This window comes from Choloepus didactylus, chromosome 10 (genome assembly GCF_015220235.1).
Source record: "Choloepus didactylus isolate mChoDid1 chromosome 10, mChoDid1.pri, whole genome shotgun sequence".
NCBI lineage: Eukaryota > Metazoa > Chordata > Mammalia > Pilosa > Megalonychidae > Choloepus > Choloepus didactylus.
Window position 1 is genome coordinate 48,400,153 of NC_051316.1, and position 23,655 is coordinate 48,423,807.

The 23,655-nt window shown below is 39.8% G+C and overlaps 1 protein-coding gene across 1 annotated transcript in view; it reads left to right on the top strand.

The window, feature by feature from the left end:
* The window catches only part of DOCK8 (dedicator of cytokinesis 8), a 216,974-nt gene that overhangs the window by 91,698 nt on the left and 101,621 nt on the right, over positions 1 to 23,655 (top strand). Inside the window, 9 exon segments of the mRNA XM_037851154.1 lie at positions 1,029 to 1,241; positions 4,979 to 5,064; positions 9,290 to 9,356; positions 10,762 to 10,911; positions 15,060 to 15,140; positions 16,288 to 16,447; positions 18,399 to 18,535; positions 19,774 to 19,867; positions 20,700 to 20,862. Coding sequence (XP_037707082.1) covers positions 1,029 to 1,241; positions 4,979 to 5,064; positions 9,290 to 9,356; positions 10,762 to 10,911; positions 15,060 to 15,140; positions 16,288 to 16,447; positions 18,399 to 18,535; positions 19,774 to 19,867; positions 20,700 to 20,862 — 1,151 coding nt within the window.

Here is a 23,655-nt window from a genome sequence, read left to right on the forward strand (position 1 = left end):
ATGGCATTATTATGAGGCAGCTACATGTCACATTTTTTTGTGGTATATAGCTATAGCTGTAGCTATAGCTATATAGAAATGTAGCATTTCCATTTTGTAGAACTTTGAGATTAACATTCTGCTATAAATTTTACAGATCCATCTCTATTCCTATAACTTATTGAGTATGGTTATTTATTCTTGGCTGAGTCTTTGTTTAGGCAAGCTGTTCCCAATTACTACGACATTCCTAAAGGAATAAGGCATCTACTTTGTGACCTATTTGTGAAAGTTTTTTCTAAACACTTTGCAACTAAAAGGGGACACTACTCGAACAGCAAATGCTTTTCCTTTTTCCTTCTCCTCCTTCCTTCTTTCTTTCTTCCTTTCCTTCTTTCCTTCTTCCTTTTTTGTTTTCTCCCTTTCTTTCTCTTTCTTTCTCCTTTTCCTTCCCTTCCCTTCCCTTTCTTGTTCCTGTAACTGTTACTAAAGTCCTGTGGAAAAGTGCTCCCCACTCCACCTCTCAGTCTTGGGAAACATAATATTCAGCTCTGGAGTTTATGTAGAGTTTCATTTGGAAGGCTCCTCAAAGATAATCTTATTTTGCAGTTTAGAAAACCAAGTTCTGGAGTTGAGATTAGGAGGAAGTCTCTTATGCCCCAGCCCAGCCTCCAGTTCACGACACGTTCTTCTCGCTCTGTCCTTCTGGTTGAGCGTGGACAACCAAGCAGGAGAGTGCCTATGAGCATGGTGCATAAGAGACTTGGCTACCAGAGCAAGCCAAAAACGAATACGGAATATGGTGCTGTTTTCAACCCTTTCCTTAAGGACTGGCTTATCTATATTCAATAAGTGGGAAGGAGACATTAAATTTTAGGATGATCATACCAGGGAGTTGATAGGTCGTGTTTATCAAACCTCCCATCTGTTCAGAAAACTCTTTGAAGCCTAAGATTCTGTGGTTCCAAGTTGAGCAGTCTTGGGACATTCTAGTTCTTTAGTCCTCATTTTGTATCCACTATCTCATGAAGATGTGTCTTCTCTCACAGACAGGCCCCCGCCACATAAACGTGCTGTGTGGTGTCTCCGGGCAACGCCCCCTCACTGCCTATGGCTTTGACCTCCGCAGCCAGCAGCCGGATCAGCGGCTGGAAAACCTCCTGCAGCACGTTAGTGCCGAGGACTTTGAGAAGCAGAACGAGGAAGCCCGGAGGACCAACCGGCAGGCCGAGCTCTTTGCCCTTTACCCATCGGTGGACGAGGTGGGTGCATCTGTCTCCATGCTGGAGAATTTTAGTGAAAACAAAGAGTTGGGAAGAAAAAATTGTTAATTACCTATAGCAGTCCATAATGTCAAAGGGCTTCATTGTATGATTTCTGGAACTATTTTTTTTCTCTTCTTCACTAAGGCAAGCTTATTTAATAGGAGCCCATAATTGATCATCATACAAGTGGGATCCCAATAATAATAACTTGGACTTTTATAGCACTTTACAAAACGCTTTCACTGATATTATCTGATTTTATTCTCAAAACATTTCAAGGGTTTTCAGTTATTTGGGGGTGTGTTTTGCGACAAATCCATTAAGACACAAAGACACATGTTACTTAAGCCTTGATTTTCTTTTAGTGCTTTGTTAAGATTTTTTCTAATGGTCTCTATGAGCAACAGGAGACACCTACTTTGAAAACATCCCAGGCTAAAATGATCACAGCCCACCTCCCAGTGCAGAGATATTTGGGATCTCTAGTCTGTGGTTTGCAGTTTTATCAGTGCCCTCAAATCCTCTTCTGAATGAGCCAGAGTGCAAATAAGTAAGTATAAATAATGTGGACAATATTATCATCTTCATTCTTCACATTAGAAAAGTCAGAGCAATTAAACAATTTGTTCAACTTTCAACGGCTAAATTAGATTATAGTATGGGGACCCTAATGTTTGCTTGTTTAGTTTACAGATGACATATTTGCACACGTTGTTAAAATCCAAAAATGACATAAAAATCACATCTTATCTCATAGCTTTTCCATTTCCATCCAGAACTTAAAAACCTTTTACCATATTGGTCAACAAATATTAAATCTGACTGATGTGAACTTTCCTTGCGTTTCTCCCTCACTGGATTCCATGATTAAGTTGCTAGCATGCAGTGAAGGGACCCAAAGGGAACACCAGGAGAAAGACAACTTCAATGGGCAAAAGTACTTTCAGTGAGAACTCAGCTCATCAGAGTCTCCCTCATGGGATTAAATGGGAGGATGTCCAGTCTGAATGGACTAAAAGAATGAGTCATAGATTGTTTTGAAAGAACTTTGTTTTATGGGTTTTGAAACAATACGGAAACTCAATTGGGATTGAAAATTATAATCTAGGAGAGATGCTAACTGGGCCTGCTTTAATGAGTAGAAAGGAATGTTTTGTAATTAGTGTGCCAGTTATTTGTAAATTGTTATGTCTAACTTGCCCAAGCCTCCTCTACCAGCTCTATAATATTTTGAAACTGTTCTCAGATAAATTGAAGTTGCACTATTAATTTGTACTTTCTCCAAAGAAAGTCATATGGAAGAAAGGTAAATTTCTGGCCTAAATGGGATTACTTTATATTATCATACTTTATTTCCTGATACGTAAAGTTAGAGGAGAGGTGAACTACTATATCCAAATTATGTATACAGGAGAGGCAAAAGAAGAACTCAACCACCAAAATTCTACAACGTGAGTTCTTTCCTTGGTTCACTTTGATTCTACAAAAGGCATCCTACGTGCTGATCTGTAGAAAAGATGCCAGTGCTCTTGTAATCATATAAGAGTTTGTATTAATCAGGACTCTGCAGAACTCAATTGAAAGCCAAATTAAGCCCCCAAAGAGAGGGGTGTATTGGCTCACAAAACAAAATCACAGACAGGCAGATGTGAAGTTGGCCTCAGGATCCACTGAGTGTGTAGATAGAAGAACATCATCTCTCCCACACTATCTTTCTATTTTTCTCTCTCTCCCTCTCCCTGTCTGTTCCTCACTTTATCATCTGTCTATCTATCTATCTGTCTACCTATCTATCTATCTATTTTTACTCCATAGTGAGTAGGTAGATATATAGACATAAACATAGAGTTTGGGTTCTGTTAAGAAGTTCTCTACCCTCAACCACACGGAGTAGAAAAAAGCAGCTCTCCAAAGAGAGAGGGGAAGGTTTTATCAGAAATGGGGGGAAGGATCCCAGGAAGACAAAAACAATAGGCATCCACTGAAGCTTACATTTCCTCTTTTTGCTTCTTTGGGAATTAGTTCCCATCTGGGATAACTGTAAAAGCTCAAGAAGTTCATAGAGATTAGGGGAGACTTAGGAGACACATCCTTCAATTGAAATGTGTAGAACTTGTTTGGATCCTGATTCAACAAATTAAACATGAAAAAAAATTGAAACCGACTAGATATTGGGTAACAATAAAAATTACTGTTAATCTTAGGAGTAATTATGGTATCTAGTTATGTTTTTTTGAATCCTTATCTTTCAGAGAGAAGTACTGAAATATTTACAGATGAAATTATATGATGTCTTGGAATAATACCTGATTTAGGTAGGGTATAGGAGGTAGCTGATGGGAGTATAGATGAAACGACGTTGCCCGTAAGTTGAAATTGTTGATGCTAAGTGATAAGTAGATGGTGGTTCATTACATTATTCTCTCTACTTTTGTATATGTTTAAAATTTTCCAAGTGAAAATTCTTTTTAAAAAGGATTTTAAAGGCTCAACTCCAGACCAAGGTGGGGGGGGGTCTTAGAAACCCATGAGCATCTTTACCTTGAAGTTGTTTTCCTATCAGGGAGGACCTCTTCTTCAGATGTTCTGATCACCCTAAAAGTTTCTGCTTGTTCTGAGGGAATTCAGCTGGCTGTAGGCATCAGAACAGTGCCTCCTCTGAAACAAACTTGGCAAGAGGACAAGGTGGTGACTAGTAAACACAAGGAACGGGCCCCGAAGGGGAGGCTAGGTTAGTGCAGTAGGACACACCTTCACACCGCTTCAACTATTCCATCAAACTGGGCACAGACCTGCCAAGAAGGTGGCTTTACTGCTACTTGTAGAAATATTATGGTTGCTCTGTGTTGTTTGGTGAGAAATCCCCATCACTTATAGCTCAGGTAAATAAAATTAGACATGATCCTATTCTTTGGAACCTTGAGAGCCACAGACAACTCACCAGTGTTTGGATGGTCCTATGCAAGAGTGGGGATTAATGGTTCAAGGATTTGCACTGTTTATCTTTGCATAGTTGAATATATTTAAGATGTAATCATCATTAAGATTTAAATGTTAAAATTCATAATGGGGACTTGATATTTCTCTTAAGTCTTTAGTCTCTCTGTGGTAAAATAGGTAGGTATATCTCTTAATTTGTCATTACTAGTCTTTCCTGGCTTAGGATTTCAGCTAGTTCTAGTTGGGCACAACTGTATAGAACCTATAAATTCAGCCCCAAATTGCTACCATTTATTTAATTTTAAAAAACAGTGAATGGAGAGACTGTTTTATATGGTTGATGGCTTACATCCTTAAGTCAGCTATTCTGATTCAGATCTCAAATCTGAAACTCACATATTTATTGCTAAAGCAGCCTGGCAGGAGAAATATTCTGAATATGTACTTAGAGTGGGCAAAAAAACAAAAACAACAAAGGCATAAGATTTTGCAGCGTCATCTGGTGGATGTTACTAAGCCATATCCATGTTCATGTTTCCTTCCTTCCTCCTCAGTTTCTTTGTCTTAAATCCTTGTTTTCTGAAAGACAGGGTTGCTGTAAATGCTGACTTTGAAGGTTGGGGGTTAGATAAACTCTTACAAAAGTCAGAGTGTTATTCTTCTATTAGAAAAGAAGCAAATGCAAACTGATTTGAGCAGTGGAGCAGCGTTCTCTTCCCCTAGTTGACTCCAACTGGACAGCCGCCCCTTGTGGAAATTCACTAATGATTTCTTTACAATGTGATTAATTATAGGAGGACGCTGTGGAAATTCGACCAGTACCAGAATGTCCAAAGGAACATCTGGGCAACAGAATATTGGTCAAGTTGCTGACCCTGAAGTAAGTACGGGTAACCAGGCCACTCACTGCATTGAGATTCGTCTTGCCATTTAGACGCAAACCATGTCTTTATCATCAGATTTTCCATGGGGTGGGGTGGGAGGAGAGTTCCCAAGAGGTTACACGACAAACTGTGGGGTGATGGAGAGAGTAGAGTTTAGAGTGGGTATACCTGGCTTCAACTCCCACCAAGCCTTTGATAGTCATTCCATTACAATAGGGAAGGCAAACACAACAAAGAAGGCAAATGAGGCTACGCATACAAGGTGAGTGAGTGAAATGGCCATCCTATATTAAGAAAAATAATAATGAAAGCTAGTACTATGCTGGAGCCCACTTGTGCTAACTCATGAGAACTCTTTCTCACATCTCTTCCCAACTCCATGTCCAGCGCAGTCACCTTGATAGCTTGAAATTGGCCAATGTGGAAGTATTTACACCATGGAAATCAGAAAATGTTACAAATTAGAGCTCTCCCCCCCAGAGGCTCATTTGTTAAACATTTACCAGTTCTCCAAAGACTACTAGTGAAAGCAGACTGATAAATGCAACTGAAGTCCAGCCTCAGTGCTGGTGGACAACAGGCAGTGGTGGAACTGTAGCAAAGTATCTGAGGGGGTACCCACTGCCTACTCTTATCGATCATCTGATTTTTTCAAGAGAAGGTAGAAGGATTTTTCTGCATAATTTTCAGATTTATTAAATATATTCTTGTTTCTTTTTCAAACAATATATGATTCAAACAAAGCATGACTGCAGTCTGGATTCATCTTGTGGGTCAACCATTTGGATTGTGTACTCTTATAAGAATAAAAGTCACAAGCCCCTCTATATGTGCATTAATTTTTTACTTGAATTTTAAAGGATCTACATTATAAAACACACAAAACTAGAATTTTTGAACTTTCTACTTACATAAGTTACAGTATTTTCTTCCTGCAGTCCAATGGCATGTCTTGCATGCACCCTGGAGTAATTGTACACTTACCTTCCTTTTTGCAGACTGCAACTTTAGAGAATTATTTCTTAAACTTCTTTGAAGCACAGACCCTTTTGAAACTATTAAAGTTGTAAATGCTTTACCTAGGTGAAAGTACAGATGCATAACACTATTGCACGCCTTATTAGGAGGGTCATCCCTCTCTTGAAGTCAATTCATGGACCCCTTGAGTAGCACCTGATTTGCAGTTAGTGCATCTAGATTCTGGATACAAGGCTGTGTTTCCAAACTTGGGAACATCTTTGGGCTTCTCATATGTGAATGGTGTTGCAAGACCCGAGGGTCTCAAAGTCCCTCCTGGCCATAACCTTCTGCGATTCTATTACATAGCCTCTCCCAGTTCTTCTGCCTCAGGACCTCAAGACCCACTGCTTACACAGGTGTAGGGGTTCTCTAGGTGATAGAACCCCCTTCCCCTAGCCAGTTCTACCAGTGGGGGAGTCAGGGCCTTTTGTCATGCACCCAGGAATGAGCAGCCTATAAAGCCAGCTCTGAATGTAGTAATGGGTACAGCAAGGCAGACTCTAGCCCTTTGGAGCTGACCCAGAAGTGGAGCTGAGCATGTGGGAGCCTCCAGGAGCAGGCCCAGATGGAAGTGGCCGTTCCCTTCTGCATTGTCCCGGAAGTCTCCACTATTGTCTGAGGCACTCACCCCACCCCCACAGGATATACAACCAGGCCACTTTTGGATGCAGTGACTAACACTGCCATTGGGTATTGGAGGGATTCTCCCCTATGATGCTTTTCGCAGGCATCCTAAACCTTTCCAATAAAGAAAAGGCAGCTGTTCTCACAGGTGGGGAAACATGGTCCATTTTGATGAACATGTGTTAGTAAGAAAGCAAATTGAGTCATTTGAATTTCTATTAATGGAAATTGTCAAGTATAGTTTCTAGTGATTTTTTTTTCCCAATAGCCAAAGTAGAATTGAGGTGTTGCCTGGTGTTTTTGGCCTGCTCAAGTGTCTTAATTAGTCTACGTACTAACATGAACTGCAAGAGGGGAGATGGACCAGAGATGTGGTGCTTAGGTGTAACTATTTTAAGTAAACTGGGTAAAAGAAAGAAACACAATCTTAAAGTAAACCTAGAATGTTAAAATATGAATAGTAAAAATTTAATGTTATTGTTAAAGACACATTTCTCTATTGACCTTTATATGCAGAATTCTAATTGTAATACTACAGACTTTATCAGTGAGGGAATTTTGTAAAAGCTATTGAAACTTATAACTCTCTCTGTTTTGCTTTTGAAAAATATTTAAAGCCTCAAGGATACAGAAAGAATTAGGCTTGGTGTCAGTTCTACAAATGTGTTTAGCAGCAAGAAAAAAGATGGCAACAAAATATTTGTGGGTTGTGTGTGTGTATTTTAAGTAGGGGAAGTCTTCTAATTTAAAATTTAGTACCATCTTATGCAAAGCAATCTCTGCTTGTAGGAGTCTTCTTGGTAGTGAAACTTTAGTATGCATAAAATTTACCCAGGAAGCCTGTTTGAAATGCAGGTTTGGGGAGACTGCCAACCACAATCTCCCCCCAAAGGTTCTGGTTCAGTAGTTTCCAAGTGGGACCAAGAAAAATACATTTTGACAAACTCCTCCGTTGCTTCAAAATGCTAGTTTCTGGGGACTACACTTGGATCAATGCTAGTAGAAAAATACTCAGGTTCTTTGATCAGAAAAACAAGACCTTGCCACTACCTAACATTTGGGTCATTAGCAAGTTAATCTCTCCAACCTCAGTTACCTTGTCTGTAAAGTGGGGATGATATCTACATTACACTATTGTTGTGAAGAGTAGAGGAGTTGTTGTGTATAAAGCACATTATCACAGCACATTTGCAAGTAGTTAATAAATGTTATTTCTCTTTTTCTCTGAACCACTGAGAACCTGACACTCAGTTCTAACCTAAGATTATCACAGCAATATTCAGACTTCTGTATACCAGGGAACACACAATTAAATACAGGTTGACCATCCCAGGTAGTTGTGTAAATTAGTTAAAGCCCCCAATTTATCTGCTATTACTGAACAATGGAAAGAATAATCATAGAAATCCCTGGCATTGTTTTTAAAGTACATTCACACATGTTATCTTACTGGACCCTTTCAATAACCCTGGGAAAAGGGAAGGTCATGAGGAAATGAAACTGGGAAAGGTAAGTAACCTGATTAGGATCCCAGAATTAGCAAGTAGTGGGAAAGGGAACCGAACCCAACTCTGTCTGACCCAGCACCCTGTGAGTCTGCCATTGCTCCAAACAGCCTCATTTCCAAAAGAGCTATTTGGCCAACTGCCCCTTTTGCCTATACTTACACTCTGCTCAAATATTCTTCACCAAAGTCCTCTTTTGAAACAAAGCTATGCATTGATGAGGTCATCCTCTCACACATGCTTTGAAACTAAATTTGGCCTTCTTTGAGTGACTTCTGGGGTAAGGGTGATCTGGGCCTCTTTACTGGTGCTCTCAGCTGGTGGTGTCCAAAGTCACATGTTGTTAAATTGAGAAACTCCTGAAGGGGCACATCTGTGTTCCATGAGCTTCATATACCATGTGGCAGGATTATGCTTTGGGTATGCGTTTGCTTCCAGCCCACCATCTCAAGGCGACTCAGCAATTCGGGCCAATAAGAGGGTTCCTCTTTCTAGCCATCAGAGGGTCCATGCACTTGAGCATTTATGAGAAGTAGTCAACCCTCTGCCCCCACCTCAGTGCACCCTCTCCCCTGGCAATGAAGTTAGGAAGGGCCAGACATTCACCCATGTTGTGTCCAATCTGTCAGTGGCTGTCCAACTACAAATCCAAGGAAAAGCAACTGAACTTTTATTGTTTTACTATCTGAAAAGTCCCATCCCTTAGAATAGAATAATTTATTGCTATTGTCCTAGCAGTAAAATGTAAAGTCCCTTACCTGTGACAAATGATAAGAAGTGCTATGCAGGACCAGACCAAAGGTCCATTCAGGCAACTCGCTCTTGCAGTGGCATCACCCAGCATCTTTTTGGAAGAATGTACAATCCACCATGGTCTCAAATGATAGGAATTTTCCACGAATCTCCCATATTGCTCCATTAATATCCTAATGTGATTCCCATATGCATGGAGTTATGCAAACATTTCTGAAAACTATTTACATTTGTAACCAGTTTATATATCCAGGCACTTGGAGAAAATTCAAAATTAACTAAGTTAAAACCATATAGATTTTGTTTCTTACTCTGACAGGTTTGAGATTGAAATTGAGCCTCTGTTTGCCAGCATTGCCCTCTACGATATTAAAGAAAGGAAAAAGGTAAGCCACCCTAACCTTGAAGCAAAGAACAACCCACCTCTGAGGCACACTTACCACTCATGATTCTTTGGATTCACGTTTTTAAATCTCACTTCTATGCGGCAAAAACATCAGATTTGAAAGCAAATGAACTTTCATATGTAGTTTCTGCCTGAGCAGCCACTTCTCGGCCAAAACTATGGGTGAGTATTGCTGACAGGGTGACGCAGGAATGAGACACGGACACAAAGCTAAGAATTAAGGGAGCAGGGGGCCCACTTGCATCTCGTGCTAAGTGGACGACAATGCAGCCTTGCTCCAGCTATTTATTTCAGAAGATCAGGTGTATATGCTAAAGGTGCTCAGGTGGGGGAGAGCCCACCAGATACCTATGTTTACATCAGTTGTATTTACATCAGGTGCATACAATCTAGGTTTAAGACAATGGTAGTCACAAGACACACATCTTTACAGGGTGGGCCTGCATGGCATTCTATGCAGGCCTGCGGCTCAGCGTTCTAAGCCACCACCCCAAATATGCCTCAGGCAACATGGAAGACTCAGTTCCCCACAGGTGAGGAAGGAGAGAGCAGGCTTTGTGTCCAGGAAGGTGTCTTTTCCATAAGATAAAATCCAAATATATAGTGGCTCTTGCATTATGCTACACTGGTGAGCCAAGATGTCGAGCAGGTCATGCTCTTCCTTAAAATCATTAATGGATCCTCACTGCCTGCAGGATTAAGAACAAACACTTTAGCATGCCTGCCAGCTGTTCTTCAGTATGAGCCCTCATCTCTCTCTTTTTCCTCTGTGGGCTGTGCAGAGTTGAACTGGACTACTCACTGTTAACTAAACCCACTCCCGGTTTCCAGGCTCTGAGGTTTCTGTCCGTGATGCGTCCTCTCCCTGGTGCACCCTTACCCTCCCCTCTGCCAACCAGAATCTTCTTCCAAGCCCAGTCTCACCTGCCTCCTCCATGAAAAGCTTTCCTGATCGCCCAGCTAGAAATGATCTCCTTTCAAACTTCCAAAATGCCCTTTTGTAAGGGTGTGATCACTTGTTTTGCTTTTACTGTGGTTATTTATGTATTTGTCTTTTCCCTCATTCTTGATTATAAATTAATTGAGGACAAAAGCGGTATCCGCTCTTTTTTAGTGCAGTACCTAACGCATCACTGGTACTTAGGAAAGACTGGCAGGTTAATAAAGTTGTAAATGTTTCCAGGAATATCTCACAAGTGCCTCCAAAATATCTAAAAATTGTGACAAAATATCAGATTTTTCGGTGGCAGCTAAGCATGAACCATGTCAGCAATTATGTTTATTCCTCAGGTGAAATATCTCTGTTTTTTCACTCTTTTTTTAACATGTTTAGACCATAAAAATAATGAGTATAACTTATTCTTCATTTTGCTGCTTGTTTACAGATCTCAGAAAATTTTCACTGTGACCTGAATTCTGACCAGTTCAAAGGATTTCTGCGAGCTCACACCCCCTCTATGGCCCTCTCGAGTCAGGCCAGATCTGCAGTGTTCTCGGTCACCTATCCATCCTCAGACATCTACCTGGTAGTCAAGGTAGTTAAGCATAACTGGATTTGTGCACACTGTGGCTTCCAGTGCACGTTTGGGGTGAAAAAGATGTCAGAACATATCTACTAATCTTCTGTGAGATCCACTTTGTTTCCTTCTCAACTTCCCTCTTTTTCTCCAATACAAGCAAATTCTGTGTTGGACACCAGAAAGGCTATGGGTTTTGAAGTCATCCAGTTTGAGGCTTGAATCCTGGCTTTGCACATTAGTAGCTTTGTGATTTGGAGTAACTAAGTCCCTGACACTTAGTTTCCTCATCTGTAAAACAGGGATAGTAACATCGACTTCAAAAGGGGAGTTGTGAGTACAGAATAAAACCTCATACATCATAGGTGTCTTTTTCTTATCAAGGAAGATACCCTTAGCCATCCAGCTCTGGGAGGATGCTGTGGAGAAAGGATCAAAATCCTTTCTGGAGTTCCATACTGTTCTAGTTTGCTAAAGCTGCCAGAATGCAAAACACCAGAGATGGATTGGCTTTTATAAAAGGGGGTTTATTTGGTTACACAGTTACAGTCTTAAGGCCATAAAGTGTCCAAGGTAACACATCAGCAATCGGGTACCTTCACTGGAGGATGGCCAATGGTGTCCGGAAAACCTCTGTTAGCTGGGAAGGCACGTGGCTGGCATCTGCTCCAAAGTTCTGGTTTCAAAATGGCTTTCTCCCAGGACCTTCCTCTCTAGGCTGCAGTTCCTCAAAAATGTCACTCTCAGTTGCTGTTGGGATATTTGTTCTCTCTCAGCTTCTCTGGAGGAAGAATCTGCTTTCAACGGCCTTTTTCAAACTGTCTCTCATCTGCAGCTCCTGTGCTTTCTTCAAAGTGTCCCTCTTGGCTATAGCAAGCTGGCTCCTTCTGTCTGAGCTTATATAGTGCTCCAGTAATCAAGGCCCACACTGAATGTGTGGGGCCACACCTCCATGGAAATTATCTCATCAGTCATCACCCACAGTTGGGTGGGGCACATCTCCATGGAAACACTCAAAGAATTACAATCTAATTAACACTGATAGGTCTGCCCACACAAGATTACATCAAAGATAATGGCGGTTTTGGGGGGACATAATACATTCAAACCAGCATACCTACTAACCACATTTTCCCAGAGATCCATAGTTAAATGTTCCCAGGTTCCAGGCTTTGACCATTTGAGATGTGGACTGTGATCTTTGAAGTTTCACTCTCCCTTTTTATGACCCTTTCAAACAATGAGTATATCTAGTGAGGGTCAAAATCTATGGGGCAATTATAAGGAGGACTTTAATTCTAGACTGTAGTTGTTGCTGATTTAAGAAAAGTGGAGCCTCTCTCTACCCAACAAAATGACTGGTTAGAAGTTAACAAGAACAAATGTCTCATGGACTCTTTACACCAAAAGTAAAATACAAATTAAATTTCCAGGAGTTTTCATGCCGTGAATACCCAGCCTTCCATTTTTGGGACATTTTATACTTAACACAATGTTTTATGTACATAATCTCATCAGTTTCCCCGACGATCCCATGGATAGTAGCATACAGATCCTCAGGTCAGGTGACTTGAAAGTCACTAAGGTGGCAGATCTTTCCACTCTGCTAATCAGCTGCCTTTAAATCATTTTACAAAGATCCTGAGAGGCTACTGTAGCTTGCAGAGAACTTATTTACACTTTTGAAAAGTATAGTTAAAATTCTACTGATAAAAAGACTCATCTATTGTTTTCATCTTTAATGCATATTCTTTTCATTGCAATATTATGTAGACATACAGGAAATAGGATGAAATTAGCTTAAGATCCACTATAGCAATGTTGTAATCACATTCCAAATTCTCTCTCAGCTTGGGAAACCAAAGAAGTTGCACTAGCTCTCTGTGAAGCCAAATTTATTTCAAACTCTGCTTCTCAGTGGGTGACTTTATTTTGGATAATCCATGGTAGTCTGTGAAATATCAGAGGTTATCTATTGGTTCCTATTAATTACTGAACATGTTCCAAATTTTTCAGATTTAATTTTGGCAATAATGAACATATTCTAAAGTGTCCGGATATGGTTAACAAAATTTGAAATCAACACAGCAAGACAGTCCCTGGTTTGCTTTGATTTTTTTTTAATTTTTGCTTCTTTCCCCCTAAAATATAGTAAGTAGTAATGTAATATTTAGCATATCCAGGCAATGCCATTCTATAACGAAGTCTTCTTTCAGTTCCAAAGCTGAATACCAGGATCTTAAGAGTATTTTAGGAAGAGTCATCTCATTCAGATATTACATATAATATTGCTCTAAGGGGCTATTTCAGGGTTAAGGGATTAATTCAGCATTTTGTGAAGTAGATAAAAGGATTTGCTTCTTAATTGAAGAAGGGAGAGTGAGAATGGGAGTGAATCTGAAACTTTTAAAAAACTGTTTAAAAAATAGACATGCCAGGCATCAAACCATCCCTCCTGAATTGGGAAGAGAGTAGCATCTTAATCTTAAAAGTTCTTCTCAGGTGATTCTAGTATATGCCTCTCCTCTACCTTCATTGATTATGAGGACTTCTGCTTTTCAATAAACACTACACTTTACACATAAACCATGAAGGACACCACTGGGCTCCTTTAGCAGCCTGCAGCTCCTGAAGTTACTCATCCAGCACTGATGGGAATTGTATCTTCTGGTCTAATCACTCTGGATTCTCTTGCTTCCAGATTCTGGGGACCCCTCTCCTGTAGATTCTTCACTGTACACCACCTGAGGACCAAGCCATGCCATCCCTATCCCTTGCTTCAGGGTCTAACTTCAAAGTTTGCAGTCTCTGTTCAAAGTTAATTTTAAAGTCCACATTTTATCCATTGACATCATGGAAAAACGGGCTTCCTTCCAGTTTGCTCTACAAGCCCCTTGACTTTGAGCTTCAAGAAAATAGAGACCATATCCATCATGTTCACTGCCTTTTCTCCCCAGCAGCTACCATTCATTGTGAATGAATGAGTGAGGGGATGCTTGCTGGCTAACAGGAGTACCTGTCAGTCCCTAGCTTAAGTGTCAAGTGTCTGTTTTATCAACCTGGTGCATCTCTCAGGGGAATCAGCTTTCTCTTCATGTGATGGCAATGGGAGAGTGTTTTAAATGTCTTTTGTGAGCAAAGAGACTTCCTACTTGGGATTCTCCCTGAAATGGATGTCCATTGAGCAGCCCCCTGCTGCTTCCTTTGAAACTCCATTAAACATCTTTCCATCGTACTCCAAATTTTTCTCCCTTAAATGCATTATGTCTAATTAATAGCCCTTACCTTTTGGAATATATTGACCCAAATTTCTTCTTCAAGGGCCATCTCAACTAATGACATAGGCCAAGGGGGCTAAATCCACCTGTTTTCTCTTCCATACCTAAGTTAAATTAAATTTTCTTTGAGCAAGAGGATTCAGAAATTTCATTTTCTGTTTCTTTCTCCTAAACATGGAGCCCAAACATTTTGGCAATTGGCTAGGCAGATCCTTTATCTGAAGCAAATTGGAAGAAGGCCCTTGACAGTAGCATCCATTCATATAACCAGTCTATTAGTAAAGTGGGACGAGGCACCATCCCAATACTTTTGAGTTTCCTTACAGACCTGTTAAACAGAGAGAAGCAGCCCTAATAGGAAATGTAAGGGAGACCATTACAGACAATTTATTCTGCTCATTTGTTCCTTTTGTGCAAGGTTTTAGTCCCTAACCTGACTTTTAGAGAGACCATATCTCTTTTTTACACTGAAAGCAATAATAAAGAAAATGAGCTCTTTACTTCCTACGTATGTCTCATGTGCTTTGTTTCATAAAATAACTTTTATTGCATTTTTATTGTAGATATAACACATATTTATTGTTTAAAAATATAAAATATACATAAGGAGTATGAAGAAAATAAAAATCACATATAATCCACCATACAAAGATAACTACCATTAACATTTGCTATGTATCTTCTATCATCCTTTAGTATGCCTTTATGATTTCTTTTTTTTTACAAAACTGGATAATAATTTTCAAACTATTTTTTAATCAAAAACTTGCCATAGACATTTTCCCATGTTATTAAATATTGTCATAAAGTATCATTTTGATTGTTGCATAGATTCTATTATATGGATACAATTCATGAACTTTATTTTAATATTATTTTTATTGATAGATTGAAAAAGTCCTTCAGCAGGGAGAGATTGGAGACTGTGCAGAACCCTACATGGTTATCAAAGAAAGTGATGGTGGAAAGGTATGATATTTTGAGTGTTGTTAAATGGTGACATATTAGAATAAGCAGATTTTTTTCAAAATTCTTCCACAAAATAGTTAATGGAATATAGTCCATATTATGTTCCCCAGATAAGACACTGACAAGTTGTATTCAAACAAAAGAAGGAAGAGAAACTGGTATGATAAATTTTATAAGAAATAAAATATTGAACCCATTTATGATGATATGCATGCAGCAATCACTAATGATGAAATACACCAATTACACATTATACCAGTGTATAATTAAGAAACTAGACTAGGGCAAAGCCATATCCTGTTGCTTGCTTCTGTGGCTCTCATCCAGCTGGTAGGGAGAGCCACAGAGACCCACGAAACTAAACAGACAGTACCAGAGCTCTACTGGCCTTCCTCAAGAGCCCAGTTAACCATGCTATCTGGTACGGGTAACTGGGAATTGGAGGTGACTACTATACACTGTAAATTCATTAGCACAGTATAGGCTCTGGGCCTATGAGAAGAACATCTCTCGTCAGCACCAATTTGCAAAGGCTTCTGAGAGGATTTTAAAAGTACAACCTTTCTGGGATAAGACTTAACCGAATCGGCATCCTGCTACAGACTCATAAATTTCAGATGAGTTACTGAACTCAAGACATTTATTGCTTTTATAATTTGCCTTTTTTTCTGAATTTAGAAAGAACATCTTGGAAGTGTTGTCAACCTAAAAAAGGAAGTTGTTAGGAAAGTTTATATATCATTTTGGAGTTTTCCAAGCCTACTTTTGAAAAACAGGTTAGCTTGGGAGCTTGGTAGATGATATACAAAATTGTTTTTAGCCCAAGATTCCCTCATGTGAATCCAAGTCATGTAGCTAACCCCTAAAAGGAGCAGTCTTTGGTTAGCTGGTATAACAAGCATTGGACATATTTTCATTCTGAGGTATAGTTTACTGATTGAAGGTAGCCTCTCTTTAAACCTCTCCTATTTTTAATCTTTATTTCCTCATCAGTTAGACCTCTGCTCCATGTCGAGTCATTTTTCTGTGTTTTTCCTCTTTTTGATCACTAGAGTACAGATTTTGGAGATGGCTATGTCAGAGGCAGTTGACTTGGTGCCAATGCTATGCTATTTGTTTCTGATTGTTTCTTTCCATTTTCCTCCAGAGTAAAGAAAAGGTTGAAAAACTAAAAGCTCAAGCTGAGTCCTTCTGCCAGCGTTTGGGGAAATACCGGATGCCCTTTGCCTGGGCCCCCATAAGCTTAGCAAGCTTCTTCAACGTCTCCACCCTCGAAAGGGAGGTAACCGACGTGGAGGCCGTGGTTGGTAAGATTTTCACCTGCTGTGGGAGGTGGAAGGTTCCCCACTGTAGCAACTCTGAGGTCAGCTGCTTATTACTGGGCACTTGGGGAGCAATGGGTTATGGGGGGATGAGAAGGAAGAAGGAGATAAATAGGATGAAACGCTATTATGGTTGAAATACATATGCATAATTAGACAGCGATTCCCGGAACAATTTTCGTGAACATTTGTGAAATTTAAATGTTATCTTTTATAGTAGGGTTTTTTGGATGGAATTTTCTGGATCATTTGACACTTTAAAAGATTAATTTTCAGTAGCCACCCCTTCTCAAAAAATTCTTCAAAATAACAAGAAAATGTAGTATCCATTTATAGTGTGTTAAAAAAAAGGCACCATGGCCTAAATCTAAAAGAAGCCATCTGTCACTAGGGCTTCAAAAAACAAAACTCAGGTTTCTCAGCATAGTTTCCCAACCCTTTAAGTTTATTTTGCCAAGGGCAATAAAAAGAATAGATGCCAAAAGATTGTCTAGCTACTCCCACAATTTATTTATTGTCTTTCCCTTTATCATCACCACATCCTTAATCTGAATCACTAATTTCCTAAACAGCTTGGATGTGAGCTGATCAAGAAGGTTACAGAGTTTTCGGTTAGACCCCACCACCACCACCTGTGGTGTAGTAGCTCTTTTCCTAAAGGTCTTGGTATCCAGCAAGTATTTAAGTCTGTGTTCCCATTTCTCATGCATTCCTTAGTTCTGTGACTTCTGAAAGTTGCATTGAGTAGGGAAGTGACAGAAAAGATATTTTGTTTTGTTGCTGCTATTCTGAACTTATTTTGCATAATTACCAATCTGAATTCCTGTGTTATTTATTTGTCAATAACAAACCCCACTTTATTGCACCCTGATCTTCACACCACAGTTTTTGTTTTTGTTTTTTTTATGCCAACTTCTATGTCAACCCAGATAACCTTATTTGAAAGGGTTATGCTTAGAGGGCACGGTAAATTAGATAGGTTGAAGCACTGGACACGCTGGGACCTCAGTAACAGGCAGGGAGGGTGGAAGGTCAAGGATAGATTAACCTGACTATAGGGGCTGATTCTTAAGAGCCAACCAGAAGACACAGTGCATTATATGGCGGCAGTAGGACAAGTTTAGGTGGGCAGTGGTAATAAGAGGCTCCAATTCACCATCAGAGCAAGAATCAAGGATAAGAAGATACTAAAGGACAGGGGTTGGCAATACTGGAATTCCGAGCAATTTGATCATTCTCAACAGAACCCTGAGTTTTAAAGTATAAAAGCAAAAAGATCCTCACCAAATCCCCAAAGAGAATAAGAAACAAGCAGGGTGTCAGGGTCTAGCCCAGGTTTGGGTGTAATTCAGGGTTCTAATCCCCATTAGGCAGGTCAGCCAGGACAGAAACTCAGTTCCGCTGTCTGGTCCACACAGTGAGAGCAGAGGATAGCTGGGACTCAGGATGTACACAGGCTAACCCTAGCATGTTTGGGTCAGGATCCCAAATGCCTTCAGGGGCATTTGAGTACATGCCTCTCCCAATGGAATTCAAGTGTAAAAATAAAGCAAAAGTAAACACTGTGCTTACTAAATAAAGCAGATCTGCAGGCTGCATTTGGACTGCTGTTCATAACCCCTGCTGGGTGGCATCTGGTCTACCCCCATCTCCTTGCAGGAGGGGCTGTGGCTGCTCATAGCCTTTCTGCTCTGGTCAGAGTAGGATTGGATACATGCCCGTGCAGGGGGAGAGCATTAAGGACTCCAACAGGAGGACTGGAAAGGTACAGGCTAGTAGGGGGAAAGGGAAATTTCCACATAAACAAGGATGGCCATGTTCAGAATGTTTAGTGATTTTAAACATATATGGTAAAGTCATGTTTGGTAAATCTAATATCTGCTTATGTACTCAATAGAAAGGCCTATTTTGGAATCATAATTGTTTTTCCTTTAAGGGAGAAACTCTGTGGGTGAGCGGAGGACTCTGTCCCAGTCTAGAAGACTTTCTGAAAGAGCCCTCTCCTTGGAGGAAAATGGGGTTGGATCCAACTTCAAAACCACCACCATGGCCATTAACAGCTTTTTCAAGCAGGTATCTCTCCATGTTACAGTTGTGTCTGGGTTTGCTGCCATATTGGCATGGGTGCTGGAGCCCTAAGAGATGTATATGTAGGCATGAAAGGAGAGGGCTGAGGCTTGGAGCAAGTTACTTAACCTCACCAGACCTTATTTTCATTATCTGCAAAGCAGGATGATAGTACGTGCACTGGTGGCTGTACCCGATGTTTGTACAGCTCTCTTCTGAGTGCTGGCACAGAGCAAGTGCTCCAGGAATGTTAGCTATTTTATATTATAAATTATCCTATTTGTACTGACTTGGTCAATTCCTGACCTGACTGTTCTTCTCCCCACTGTCCACATGCAAGCTTTCCAGGGTTGCCTACTTGCTCAGAGATGGTGATCATCCCAGATGGCATTCATGGTTAGCCCAATAAACATTTACACTGTGTTTAAAAAAAAACACAAAACTCAGATTTGGTTTGACTCTGTTCTGGAAGATTTCCCATAGCTGAGCAATCTTCATGGGCCATTTCAAGGGGGGTTGTTAATAAACTGAAATGCAGAGGGGATGCTGAGGGGTCTGTGCACATTTCACATAATGGCAATAGCATAGGATCAATGGAGCTTCTGTTCTGGCACACCCATTCCCAGTTGTTTTTCCTTGGGAGGTAAGATACTTGACTGAGCTTGAGCTTTCTCATCTGTACTCAGGAATAAGGTGTACCTACCTACCTTACCAGGTTGTTGTGAGGCTTGGAGATCATGTATGGGTCCTTTGACAGAATCCCCATTATATGTTAGTACCCAGAGGGTAGCATTTATGATTTGCCTTCTTATTCAAGGCAAGTGTGAAGAAAATGAGAATACGACAAAGGTGGAAAGGTGCTTTTGCCATCCTCAAATCTTAGAAGAAGGAAGTGAATTTATTCTGTGTTGCTCCAGAGAGTAAAACAAGCAACAGTGGGTTGAAATTACAGGGGAGATGCTTTGGGTCTAGATTTCTAATGGTCAAGCAGCTTCCTTAGAATGTAATAAAAGCCCCATCACCAGAAGGATCAGTGGGAGGCTGAGTGACAATGTCAGGAGTGGTAGAGAAGGAATATTTGACAGGAGGTGGAATTAAATGATTTTAGAGTGTCCTGCAATTCTAATTTCTAAGAAAGGCATGTTAGGAAAAAACTTAAAGATAAAAAGCCTCCAAGAAATAGTTGGTCCCTAATCCAGGAATCAATGGTATGTCCACACTAATACTGATTTTTCTCTTGGCAGGAGGGAGATCGCCTTAGTGATGAGGACTTATTCAAGTTTTTAGCTGACTACAAAAGATCTTCATCCTTACAGAGAAGAGTCAAGTCAATTCCAGGTGTGGATGGCTTGTCTTTATTCTCTTGGCTGTGCCAAAACCATTCATGATCATATACGTTATTTTTCTAACACTGGCATTTTTAAAATCATGTATACTGAGTGAAATATAGGACTTTGTATCTGGGGTGAAGAATCTGAATTGGTCTACGTTTTTTGGCAAATCTATTGTTTCCTATTGTTCTTAAAGGATTGCTTCTGTAAATAAAGATCATGCTTTAGATCAGGGTTCTCAGACAATTGTTTGAACAGAGGAGCCCCTTTTTTAAAATGAAATATTGTAGAGAATCCCTATTATTTAAAAAAACAACAACAAAAAAGTAAAAGTCAGATTCTCTGGTAGAAGGTGAGTGCATCTTCCTCAGCTCTACAGCCCCTGCAGCACTTCTGCAGCACACTAGGGTACATGGGAACCCCCAGTTTGAAAACCACCAATTTTTAATTCTTGTAATACATTGAAGTTACTCAACTATGTACTATAATTGGGTGGCAGTTCTGGAAAGGACTTTAAAGATCATCTGATCCAGCCCCACAAAGCTCAAAAGTTGTCATGACATGCTTTTTCTCACACTATAATAATTATGGAAATTTCAGAACTCTTACACTAAGTGTTTTCCGAATAGGATTTTTATTATTTTTGTAACTGTCCTGTAAGTTTCAAGTTATTTCAAAATAATAATTCTAAATTTTTTATTTTAAAAATAAAAAATAAAAAATTCTTATACTTCTCCAACCTATCTGTATTTTCATAAAAGATATAGTACATTAATCTTTCTTGAGTTCCTAGAAATATGACAATTTCTTACTAAAACAGCCCTATTTTCTCTTTTTAGGCCTGCTCAGACTGGAAATTTCCCCAGCTCCAGAGACACTTAATTGCTGTCTGACTCCTGAAATGTTGCCAGTGAGACCGTTTCCTGAAAACCGGACTCGTCCACACAAAGAAATTTTAGAATTTCCTATCCGGGAAGTATATGTCCCTCACACTGTGTACAGGTAAGAATCAAAGGCTCTTGAAAACCACTGAGCCCACATTCACAGTTTTGTTTGGATAATACTTTTGTCATCCCTTAAACTATCTTCCTACTGTCTCAATTTTTGGGAAAATGAAATGTGATGGTTGTATAACTAAAGAAAATTGCTAGATCTCTTTTTCTAAAGATGGGTTATTTAATTATCTTTAACCAAGAAAGTGTTATTTTAATCATAATAATAATTTAGGATATAGTGAGCATTACCTTTCCAGAAAAGAAAAATATTTCCTAGTCATTACCTCATTACTTTGGCTTTCCTATGTGCAGAAGGACATAGGAAAAGAACAATGCAACCGAAATTGTTTTAGTTGTCTGAAGGACAGATTTTAGCTTGAGACCAGCTCTGTCCAAGTAATTTACTTAATTTAAATTTAAATTAGAGTAGGTGGATGGTGGTTACCGTATTGGACAGCACAGAAGCCTAAAAGGTTACCTGCCTCTGTGTCTCCTAGGTCTGCACGGCGCACAGGGGCTAGGAAGGAGCTCTTGTTGACACGCAGCTGCCAAGGGCATTGCTGCTCATATGCTTTTACTATTTTTTCAGATTTTTTTTAAGGCAGAAAGAATGCTAAAAACACCTTTCGCCCTCCATCCAGAAATGACATTTGTGTGTGTGTGTGTGTGGTTAATAAATTTTAAAAAATAATACCAAATAACTTGAAGTTTCCTTTATCCCCAGTCTCCAGTCATAGCCTTGCTTCTCAAACATTGCCATTGTTGTGAGCTTATACATGTCCTTCCTTCCATTTTCTCTGGTTTTACACACTGACGTATGTCTCTGTGATCACCAGATGTATTCGCTTAACATTTACATAAATGGTTTCACATTTGATGTGTGATACTGCACTTACAATATGATTTTTTTCTTTTTTCATTACTATGGACCCATGAGTTTTATTACTTCAATGTGTGACACTCAGTTACAGTCTTTCTTCCGTTTAGCTACTCGGGTTTTCACAAATTAAAGCAATGGGATTCCCTTGCAGCTTGCATTTTAGAAATATCAATATTGATTTATATAGAGCTTTATCATTCTTTTAACTACTTTATAGTATTCCTCTGTGTAAGTAGGCCATATTTTATTTGTCCATTTCTCTTTTGATAGGCACTTTTCCACATTTTTTTGTTCTTACACTGTGCAGTGAAAATTTTTGTCTGTGTCTCTGTGCACATGTGTGAAAGTTTCCCCAAGGAATATGCGTAAAAGTGAAAGTACTGGGTTACAAGTTAAGTGCATTTTCAGTTTTCTTCATACTCCAAGGTTTTTTCCAAAGTTGTACCAGCTTGCAATGCTGCCAGCAATGTATGAGATGCTCCCATTTCCCCAGACTCTTGCCCACACTTTTCATTATGGCATGTGAGACTGAAATGAAAGAACTTCAGAGCTGTCCTAATCCAAGTGCCATCCCCAGCCTCCACATTTCCAGATGAGAAAATTGAGACTTTCCCTCATAAGTGAGGATAAATGAGTAGTTTGTCAAGATCCCAAAATTACAGTCAGAAATATAACCAAACATCCTCACAGGTAGAAATGTAGCTTCCTTTCAATATTTGCTAGGTACACACATATTTCCTCTACTTAATCCTTCCTGAAGCAGCACTTTGTTTTCCCTCCCTGTCCCTTAAATATAAACTCTGCCCAAGTCCCCCTCCTAGACACAATAAGCATCCCCAGGATGTAGTACTTTCAATTCTCCTTTCCCTGGAGGGAGATAAAGGCATTAAAATGTTTGCTTATGGATGCTGTGCTTTGTATCTTTTTAGAAACCTTACCCTATAATTAAAAAAAAAAAATGCTTGTGGCATTGAAATAAACTTGCACCAAATGAATTCAAAAGTTATTTGACTTCCCCTCAGCATTTAATCACCCATGGGAGGCATTTACGACTCTACTTCTTGCTGCAAACATTATCCCTTAATTACATCACAGCAGGGCTGGGAGTGCATTCACGTGTGCCGAATTATTCCAAAATGTAGGTGTGCAAAGGAGGGCAAGTCTGGACAATCACTGTGGGCCTAACTTGGCATCCGGGAAATGGACCCACAGGTGCAAAGTGAATATTCTTGAGCTGTACTGCATGCTGTAGAAATGCAAAGCCACCCCCATTAGAAATCGGGTCTCTACTCTTGGGAATGTTAGGTGAAAGCCCTTCCCTCCAGTTTGGTTGCAGCCCCTTGTCTTGGCTCCCAGCCACCATGTTTTATAGCTTGTTGAAGGAAGGAGAGTCACAGTGGACTTGGTCTCGAATTCTACTATGTCAAAGCTGCAAGAAACTTAGCAAGAATCTTGTCTGAATCTCTTCCAGTGTCGTTAAATCTTGAGTATTTCTTTTCCAGTCCTCACAGGCTTTCAAGTTGTTTTGTTTTGATTAGGTTGGTCTTGACAGTAACCTAGTGTGAGATTAAGTCTCTCCTTTCTCACTCCTCAATCCCATTTCACAAAATGGAAATGGAAAGAATCAAGGCAAGTCTGACCCATGGGTGAAATTGGTAAGTTGGCTAAGTTTGTCTTGGGTGAGTTAGCCTTCTCATTTCTCCCAATTTCCCCTGCCTTTTCCCCCTTGCCATCTTCCTCCTCATAAACTCATCACCTCATCATTTCTATCCTATCCACCACATCCCCCCAATAAGTGTCTTTTTAAAGCAAAGACCTCTAAACCATTCATATTATGGTCTCATTGACAGGTACGGCTTAACATCTTCTCTCTCCCAGCAGTATTATTATTTCGGTAGGGATAGCGACTCTCCAGTATCG